This window comes from Odontomachus brunneus, unplaced genomic scaffold (assembly GCF_010583005.1).
Source record: "Odontomachus brunneus isolate Ranch 3 - 2012 unplaced genomic scaffold, Obru_v1 Obru_scaffold_111, whole genome shotgun sequence".
NCBI classification, from domain to species: Eukaryota; Metazoa; Arthropoda; class Insecta; order Hymenoptera; family Formicidae; genus Odontomachus; species Odontomachus brunneus.
The window spans coordinates 421,453-431,532 of NW_022639561.1; the positions used below are offsets into that span (position 1 = coordinate 421,453).

The following is a 10,080-nucleotide window of genomic DNA, read 5'->3' on the forward strand; positions in this document are numbered from 1 at the left end:
GAGAGAGAGAGAGAGAGATATGAAGGGTAAAAGGGGAGGGGATGAGAACGCAGTGTGAGAGGGAAGAATTATATGGCACGAGTAACCAACAGAGACCTTCACCGAGACCGAGTAGGTCGACATTGCCCCTGTACTGTTTGCTCGCCGCACCCCGCTTTGTAGCAGGCAAGAGCACTGTCGGTATGTACATACGTACCAGCTGCCACGAGCAACAGCAACAGCCAACGGTAGGGGCAACGCCAACCCCTACCGTCTCACCACGATATAAAGAGGCCACCACCACCGTCACTATCATACTACACCACAATCTCTCCTGCCTACTGCGCTCACCCTGGCCTAGAGGAATAGCCTTGTTCCTGTGACGACTTCGCGAGGGTGAGAAGCGTGCGGCGGAGGCAGAGGGGTTTGCATGAGGGTCATGAAGGGCGAGATGGGGCGAGCGATGAGGGGGATGAACGCAGGCGCGAACGCAGACGCAATAGGTGGATGAAACGGCGCCGGGCATTCCGGCAGCGCCAGACAACGCGGCACAATCGAGTCGAGATAATCGTCGTGAGAAGAGCTTCAAGCCCCGCTGTGTCGAATTCGCAAACGCATTCCCTATCGTCAGTGACTGTCAGCGTCCGGGATCGGCATACATCCGACGATGGGAGTCGTGAAGACGGCGTCGGAGAGCATCCTCGAGGAGACGGTTGTGCCGAGCGAGGAGGCGAGTTATTCACTGCAAGGCCACGCTGGTAAGAAAGCGCAAAATTTCATTTTTAGTTTTCGATAAAGATCGTGCGCGCGTATCGCACCTGGATGGAATTTCGCAGAAGATAAGTGTACATTTTTTCCGGTGTCAAGTAGCGCTGAACAAGGTCACCGTAGTATGTTCTCATTCGCTCGTTCGTTCATTCGTTCGTTCCTTCAACCTCACACCGGCGGCGCAGGAATTCGGACTGCTCGAGACGCGTCTTTAAAGGCGATGTGGCGAACCGCCCACACGAGAGCGAGATTGCTAACAGGTGTTTGGAGATACAGATATACAACCTGCGGTGCTCCCGTGCTCGCGGTGTATACGCGCTGTCACTACCGGGAGAATCCGGTCTTCGATGCTGCGATATAGTCGAGGCAATACCTGAGCGCAGGTATTAGCACGAGTTCGCGGTTCGCAATATGTGTAAAATCGTATAATGTTAATGACTCGTTGCTCGATCGTTGATCCTTTGAAGGCCGCTGCTCATAATGAACTTTAGCGGTGCTATGTGTCGATCAGCTAGATTTGGATCTCGAGTTGTAAAGCAATGAACCATTTTCTCTTGTAATAACAAACCTTTTCTTTTAATAACATGATTTATCGACAGAGTTACTGATGAAGTTTACTTATGTAACTCACAGAGCAGAAATTATAGCAAACTTTATGAGATTTGATGTTCGAATATATCCAACGACTATTTACTGTCCACGCTAGCATCTACACTCTAGCATCAATGTATGTACATACATATTGAGTTTCTACAAAGCGCGTGACGTTTCAAAGTTAAATGAAACGATATAAGCATGATGTTCCATCAACGCATTACTGTTGCCGATATTGTGCCGCTAAAATCGTGACTCGCGTGTGATGACGCGTGTGATCACGCGTGTGCATATGCCACTTCTAGTACGAAAGCCGAGCTTTCTACTATTTATACTTATAAGAATCGATAAGTGCTGATGAAGTTTTACAAAGAACATGGCGACTTCGCTTCTCCATATCGGATTCTATGACACAGTTGGCAGAAATTGGCAGCTGGAATGAGCAGGATATCGCCTGTCGATCGTTCAACCGAGGGAAACGTTTGTGATCCGGATCTATTTTCAATACGGACACCGCATTGTGTTGATTAAAACCGGGTTATTACATGCTGACCTAATTCTCGGCGGTAGGCTGGTAGGTATCGAATCGATTAGGCCGTGTGAATTAAAAGTGCTCGAGACATTCACCGGCTAATTAACTGCACATATTTCTACATAGATTCTTAGCTCTTCTTCTCAGTTTCAGGCATAGTCGCATAATTTATTTTTATCTCTCGAGTTTTTGCCCATTTATTTTGTACGCCCAAATTATTCATAAAATTGCGATATACCACCTCCAAAAGCATTTCCATGTACTTCGAGGTGATAGCAATTATAACGAGAAAGCGGATTACAGCCTTATGTTGTTTTAATCCTTGTCCTTGTATGAAACTGCTGTGTATTAATATCACAAGGTTAAGTGTATTCTATGGCGTACTTTACGGCGGAAACATTTGATCATATTAATTTAACATGGAGAAAGTGCTCCGAATGTGTATTAAGTATGCTAGATATGAACAATATGGAATCCTCGTCCTTGGCCTTGTGAGTACATGACGGCTTGACCGGAAGTTCGCGATCATCCTTGAAAGAAATTAAATTTAAATATGCGTTTTCTCACAGAAAATTGTGAGTAGGTTTGATGAGCGAAGATCGCGTAGACTCATAAGCGGTATTATGAATATTTTCGTGAGCGCCGGAAGATACATTATCCCCCTATACATACCGTTGTCATAAGACAACGTGTTCTACGGCGTTTTATCCCGCATAATAATTCGCTCCATTGGTTGCGCCTACATGCAATTTGACCTCTGATATAGCATCATTTAATTAACTAAAGTAACATCAAACAAGCTAATCATGCAATTGCTCATATACTTTGCATAGCGATTTTCGAATATTTTTAGCAAAATGACCTATTATTTTGCTTTCTTATCAGGATAACAACGCATTATCGTTATAACCATCACAAGCATTTATGTGATTAACGCTGGTTAATCGAGGTGAATCAAATTCTTGTTGCCCATTCGTGACACAACCGGTATTGCGATTTAAAAGAAATTATATTAGAGTTCTCACATGTAAACCTACCTTTGTGTTACTCGCCGATTTTACTGAAATTCAGTACATCTGTCTTTTTATATTGGCAATGGTGCAATTGTAGGGTAAAAATACTCTCTGAAAGATAATTTGGCATATGTTGTTTTGAGGAAATATCTTCGGAAACGTGAGAGATTAAAGACATCTCAGATAAAAGTTTAATGATAATTAACGTTTTTGAAAATAGTATAATGTAATTTTGCAATAATTTGATAGTTTGCAAAATTAATTGATGGTGGTGAAGGTATTTTGCAAACTATTAAATTATTACAAAATATTAAATTATTGCAAAATTTTATTATACTATTTTCAAGGACATTAATTATCATTAAACTTTTATCTGAGACGTTTTTTTTAATCTGTCACGGTTTCACAGATATTTTCTCAAAATAAAATATGCCAAATTATCTTTTCATCCTTATAAACCATTGCCAATAAAAAAATACATGTTTATTATTTTCCAATACTCTAAAAATGTACTGAGTTTCTGTAAAATCGGCGAGTGACACAAAGGTAAGTTTACTTGTCAGTAAAACTCGATAGAGGAAACTGAGAGACAGACTCGTTAGATCTTTGGAACTTACTCGGGAAATAATTTCCGTCAGTCGCAAGATGTCACATAATTGATGGCCGATTATAATTTTGACGAAACGCGGCATGTATCGGCACATCAATTAATTAGTAATACGTGGCACATACGGTTTTTGAACATAATATCGATACCGTTACTCTGTAGAGAAAAGAAAAACATATAACCATATAGTTCTATAAAAAGTGGTAATCATCCCTTTTCCGCATCAGCAGGTCTACCTCTGAAGAGTGACCTCCGCAGCCTTGTGCACTACGCCGTCTAATTTCCATAAAGTGATCAATTTAGCGTCCTGTGTTGCGTTCTTGATATCTGTAGCAACTTTCAGAGCAAGTTAAAGTTGCGCAGTTTTCCACAGTCACAATAGCTGGTCAAGGATTATAAACTTCTTCGACCTCAGTCCTCTCGAGAAATCAGATTTCGATTTATAAGCGCTTGCAAACAATGAATTCATCTCAATTAAGCTTTCTTCGTGCTTCGCAAAAGGAGTGACCTTGCGGTAATATATCGGGGATATATATATATTGGACAGGTGGCCGAAATTGATCAAACTACAAGTTTTCCCGAATATATAATTGTGAGCGGAATGTGCTTCGTGTGGCTATTAAAACTTCATTTTGTGTCTAAAAGGTATATCCATTGTAAGCGTTGCTTCGAACGTTCAGTTTGAAATGCTTGTTGCATACTAGAATAATCTACTACATACTAGAAAAAGATAGAATAACCTCAAGTTCAAAATAAGATGTAAAGTTGATAAAACCAAACGACTTCTTGTGTCAACCGCGAGAGGCGACTAGAAATGGTGGTGTTTATGTTGTCTTTTGTATGTATGAACACACGATTATGTGATTTATAATTAAAAGGAAAAATATACGTAGTAAAACTTGATATATTTAAGTACGCCGGCTTATATTTAGTTTACATTGCACGTGTCTAAAGACAATGTCACGTATGGATGAATATCGGAATTATTGGGTTAAAAAAATAATGTTTGCATAAAAAACGTCACTACAGTTAAGTTAACAAAGTTATTGTGCATAAATATGACGTCGAATATCAGAGAAGATTTATAATGTGTTCTTTATTTTAGAAATTACAGTCTTAGGAAGGAACATATAAACATTAAACCAACAAATATTGTATTAATTTAATAAATAATGGAATAAATTCGGTGATTTGTTAATATTTAATTTTATAAAATATTAATGTTTAAGAAATTTTTGTTTCTCTGTTTGCATTGTATACTAAATAATAGTTAATGAGAAATTTGATGTACTGATTAAGCTTCGTTTCTATATTCTTCAGTTATTCGATCGGCGAAATCCAATTCTTCTTTTTGGGAATCATCAGTCCGTTTATATTTGATAGTTTTTTCGAAAATCGAGGTAAGACTTATTCTTCTATACTCATTCTCGCTTTTTTTCCGTCTCCTCTGCAGCGGATAGCTCGTCCTGGCTTTTCATGAATTGTGCTACGTCGGCATCCAATTTTTCCACCGGAAGGACATTGTTTCGCTGTCGGTTGATAGTATCCAGAAGCATACTCATTGTTTCCGTGTAATCCGGTTCGAACATTCTTCCTTCGGGATTTTTTTTGAACAAATATTCAGCCTAAAATGGAAGAATATATTTTGTGATAGTGTTCGATACAATATTTACGAGCGCCACGAATTTAGACTTCGCGAAACAACAGAGTGTGATATCTCGACTCATTTGAATTTTGCACAAAGTTATAAACTTAAAACTGAAATATAACGCATGACATGAACTAAGCAACTAATTAATCCTAATGTACCTAAAATGTTAATTTTCAACATTTATTTATAGTGTAATATCTCTTAGACATGCAATATATTAAAATTGATATTGAAAACTGATAGTTTGATATCGAAGAGGTTATAATTATATTGTAGTATATTGTCTAATTTTTTTCATCGTATCTGGGGTGGTTAATCGTTTAATTAACATTAGAGAAACAGGAGGGTAACTGCATGTATGTTTTGGAAGCGTAAAACTAGCACTTTTAGATTAAACTGTCAAATCCATTGAGTACAATTATAACTAAATTGCGTAAAGTTTGCGTTATCGCAGGAAAAACGTCCTATTCAGATCTCCTATTTTATTAAACAACATTGTCAACCGTAGAACGGATAGACGTGTTTATTGAGCAAGGACCGTTATTAGACCCTTATAGAAATATCATACTAAGAATCATTGATAATTACTTATTATCCAGTATTTTTAATACTGAAAATAAGTAATTATCAATGATTCTTAGTATGATATTTCTATAAGGGTAGTTTCAAATTTTTTCTGTTATTTTCTTGAATTCTTTTAAATACAATTATGGATAAAACAATATGAAGGTTGTTTATGCTATTGTATTTATTTTATTTTTGCATTTTTATATTTATTTCTCATTATATACCTTTTGTATCTTTTTATTTATTAATTTAATTTATAGGTATCTATGAGCGGATTTTTTACTTTACTCAGTTATTAATTACGTGTCTTTATTCTATACTTTTATAATCATTTTTATTTTTTCTCATATCTTGTTTTCTTTCTTTCATGCTTTTCTCAATGTATTCATATTATTTTTTTCTTTTTTTTATAGCCAAAGTTGCCAAAAGTTTTTTGTTGCCAAAAGTTGCTAAGTCATCAATAAATATTATTATTATCATTATTATTGAAGTCCGTATACAGAATTTTTTTCTAGCTGCTGTATTTTCAGCAGTCAACTCGATCATTCTGCACCTTTTCACGAGAGTACGCGAAGTGATACAGAATTGACCTTGTAATCTTTTTAGAAACAGGTCGTGCAGCATTACAGCTGATATTACAGCTGGTTTACTTTCACTTTCAATGTCGTTTGTCCTACTTTGCACTGATTTTCGCGACGAAATTCTTTTTGCGTCACGTACATTGCGAACTACAAAACCCACGCGCTGCTTTACCTTCACACAGTTTCAATACTCCGGATATCGCGCAGAAGCCTGACGCTGTTGTTTTATTTGTATTAGCCTGCATGGCTGCAACCATGATTGGCACAACAATGTAGCTATTATGAACGTCGCTAACATAGTTACGTTGTAAACACTGCTTAACGTGGGATCGATCGACCATAACGGAAATGACGAACTTCGATCGACATTTGCAAAACGTAAAGGTTGCGCGATTTGAAGAAGTACAATCGCGCGTTTTATATTCTGCATATATATATATATATATATATATATATATATATATATATATAGTTCTGCGTTACGTTCAACTGCCAAGCATTGTACTTCAGCTTCGATATTCTTTATTATTTTTGACATTTGATAATTGATGATTATTAATGATGAGAATATAATTCCTTCTTTCACATATGCGACCACAGGTGAACCATCGTATATACGCGAATGTCAACAGCAGTAATGTTTTATCGTTGTTAATAAATTATTAATAATATAATAAGCATTATTCCACTATTTTTTGCGTGTATAACTACAGTCGCGCTACAATAGCGTGTAGTCAGTGTGGCCTTAAACCCGTATAGCAGTATAGTTTAGCGGCGACATAAGCGAACAATGATATCATACATTAAAGGATAACTGAAATGCATAATTTGCAAATTATGTTATTAAAACGAAATGTTGGGTAAATTATCAGGCTTTAAATGCACAATTAAACATAAATAAAAAACGTTAACGTAATAAGAATTTATACAAGATGTTAATTGTGAAACATACTAAGTTTACAAACAAAATAAATAATGGACTATTAAGTGTCTTGAAAAATTAAGTGATTTCGATCGCTATTCCGACCTTTTTCGGTAGAAACGTAATAATGCACAAGTATTATATGGTTATCGACTTGCCATATATGTAAAATACTAGAATAACGTATATCTCAAAAATAGTATGAGACTTTCTTTTGGTTCATAGATTTAGTGTATTTCACAATACGATATTTGGCGTGGATTTTTATTAGAAATGTGCGAACTATTCAAATTTGAATCTTTATTGTTCGAATCCATATTATTTGAAAATTTCAACATACGAAAATTTAAATATAAACTTTCACATTGGCAATCTTGGAAAGTTATATTTCCTACTAATATAAATGAAAGTGAATATAAAGCAAGAGTGAGCAAGTTATATTTATATCTTTGTATTTGTCAGGTTCTAAAAAGAATGAATTAAAGCAGAATTAAATAATTGGGGGAAAAATAGAGGAGTTCTAACTATTGTTTAATAATTGGGATTCAGGATAATGGGAACAGATTCGCCGCGTATATTGTAAGTCTGGAAATAATATCTGACAACATGTTATCGCACGTTCAAACATTATTATCTTCCCGTAGACTAAATTCATAGCAACATTTAATGAGTGGCACTATAGGCTATGTCACTAATTATATTGTTAATTAAAACTTAATTAAGTCACTATAATTCGATTCGGACTGGTTTGATTCGATTTGATTTGATTCAATTCCAATTTGACATGGAAAATTCTTGATTCGCACATCTCTACCTCTTATCGGCTTTTACATTTATGTTTAACGTTATATTAAATTGAATTGGTATTGTTTCCTTATTTATTCTTGTTTAACGTGAATTAATCAAGTACAATGCTAAAGTTTTCTCAAGTATTTAGGTGCTTTCTATAACGCGTTTTATTTAATTTTCTTCGAAATTGTAAAATAAATTTTTAATGAACGCATCAACTGTTACTTTATTATGATTAAGACGAGTTTAAACTCGAGTTACAAGATGCGCTTCGTTACGTGAGCGAAGAAACCGAGATTTCGTAATACGAAAATTCTCTTACTTTCTTTAATTTATTAAATTTTCTTACGTCTTCGCGCAGATACATGTTGTAGCTTTTCTGAAACGTAAGATAAATTATTTTATGTAACTGTTATTTTGAGCTTTTTATGCATGCATACCTATTTATCGAGTCGCATTCGTAATGATATAATGATTACTCTATAAAATGTTTCTTACACTATTCTAATTTGTATTTACGCTGGTTATGTGAATGTTATAGTCGTAGTTATAATTTTAGCTTATTCATAATGTCGCGTTACCATCACATCATATTGCGCATTTTACCTCGTTATTAATTCTCTTTTGCAAGTTGTATCGCGCACAAGCGGCACACATTTACGCAAGAGCATTTAAGGATACCAACTTATTGTTGCGTTATCTCGCGTTCTATTGCATCCTCGCCATCTCGGGCTTGCTCATGTCTCCATATTTCCCAAACAACGTTAGAATCCCGATTTGTTTGCACACAGTCCGCATAGAAGTGAATGACATTATCTATACTTGAAAGACATACCAATGACGCTTTTATCGTAACACACATAGCTAATAATAGAAAATATACAACAGAGGAAATTTTAAGATCGAGGAACGGCCGTGCCGTGGGTCTAATAATACGTTTGGTGAACAACACTTTCTAAATCTATGTGTAGGATCTCGATGCTTAAGTTTCTACCATAATAATATAAAATATTACACTTCGTAATTCAATCTCAGTGAATCGATCTCTCGATAATTTGAATCGACCGAACGAAGAAGCTTAAAGTTAATTATTTACATTAGCGGAGTAGTCTCAGTTGATTTTATAATCTTAACATATGTTATTAAAGTCATATCTCTGGGTATCATTCAGATTTTAATTACTATCTATTTTTTAGTAAAATTTATTAACAAAAGAAGTTTCGTAAATAGAACATACTTTTTCTATATACAGGGTGTCCTAAAACCACCGGAATTGCTCTTAATGGTAGATTACTTACAATATTTTAAGAAGAAAATTCTAATTCAAAAATGTCGAGGCTATAATAGCTTTTAAACGGGAAGCGATTACATTTAACGAATGGCAAAGCTGAGATTTCGCGCGCTCAGGTACGGAAAAATGACAAATGCATAAAGTGCTCCTATTAATGGGGCGCTCTTTTTATGATATTATTGTCATATAAATTTGCAATATGTTTTCGCTTTTCTATTTATTGCATATTAATACATTTTTTCACAAATAAAAAATGTAAAAACTAAAGGCATATCAAAAATAATTCAAGTAAAAATTTGCATATTTCAACTTGAGCTGTCAAAATCATCGATTAACATTACCATGAAGGTGTCCACGCTACGCTATGCGAGACAAATAAATTGTAATAGAATTAATAGCTGTTTATTTATGTTTTATTTTAGAACATTGTTATTGTATTTTAGAACATTTTTGAATGTTTGTAACAAAATAAAAATTGCAATGGTTTTAATAAAAATCAATTTAAACAATAATTATAATTTAAACCAATTTAATAAACCTTAATTTAACACTTTAAAAAATTAACACTTTTAACATATTTAATGAATTTTAATAACAAAACAGTTTAACAGATTGAATAACAAATTAAAATATTTTTTATAATAAATGTTCAAAATGTCCCCCATCGCATTCAATACACAATTGTACGCGTCGCAGTAAACTGCTTGTTGCGTTTCTAATCATGTTTAGTGTCGTTGTGGCGATTGCTTCAACAATTTTGTTTTGTAATTCCTCGCGAGTATTAAT

The 10,080-nt window shown here is 34.9% G+C and overlaps 2 protein-coding genes across 4 annotated transcripts in view; one reads left to right on the plus strand and one right to left on the minus strand.

Moving 5' to 3' along the window:
• The first annotated feature begins 510 nt into the window (after positions 1 to 510).
• The window catches only part of LOC116849315 (synaptotagmin-10-like), a 526,459-nt gene continuing 516,889 nt past the window's right edge, over positions 511 to 10,080 (plus strand). For all 3 annotated transcript variants that reach the window (XM_032826343.1, XM_032826345.1, XM_032826344.1), the window contains exon 1: positions 511 to 737. In XM_032826343.1, coding sequence (XP_032682234.1) covers positions 647 to 737 — 91 coding nt within the window. In that variant the 5' untranslated portion in view covers positions 511 to 646. The remainder of the gene's footprint in view (positions 738 to 10,080) is intronic.
• The window catches only part of LOC116849320, a 73,161-nt gene continuing 67,498 nt past the window's right edge, over positions 4,418 to 10,080 (minus strand). Inside the window, exon 3 of the mRNA XM_032826358.1 lies at positions 4,418 to 5,118. Within this exon, the coding sequence (XP_032682249.1) occupies positions 4,915 to 5,118 (204 nt within the window). The 3' untranslated portion in view covers positions 4,418 to 4,914. The remainder of the gene's footprint in view (positions 5,119 to 10,080) is intronic.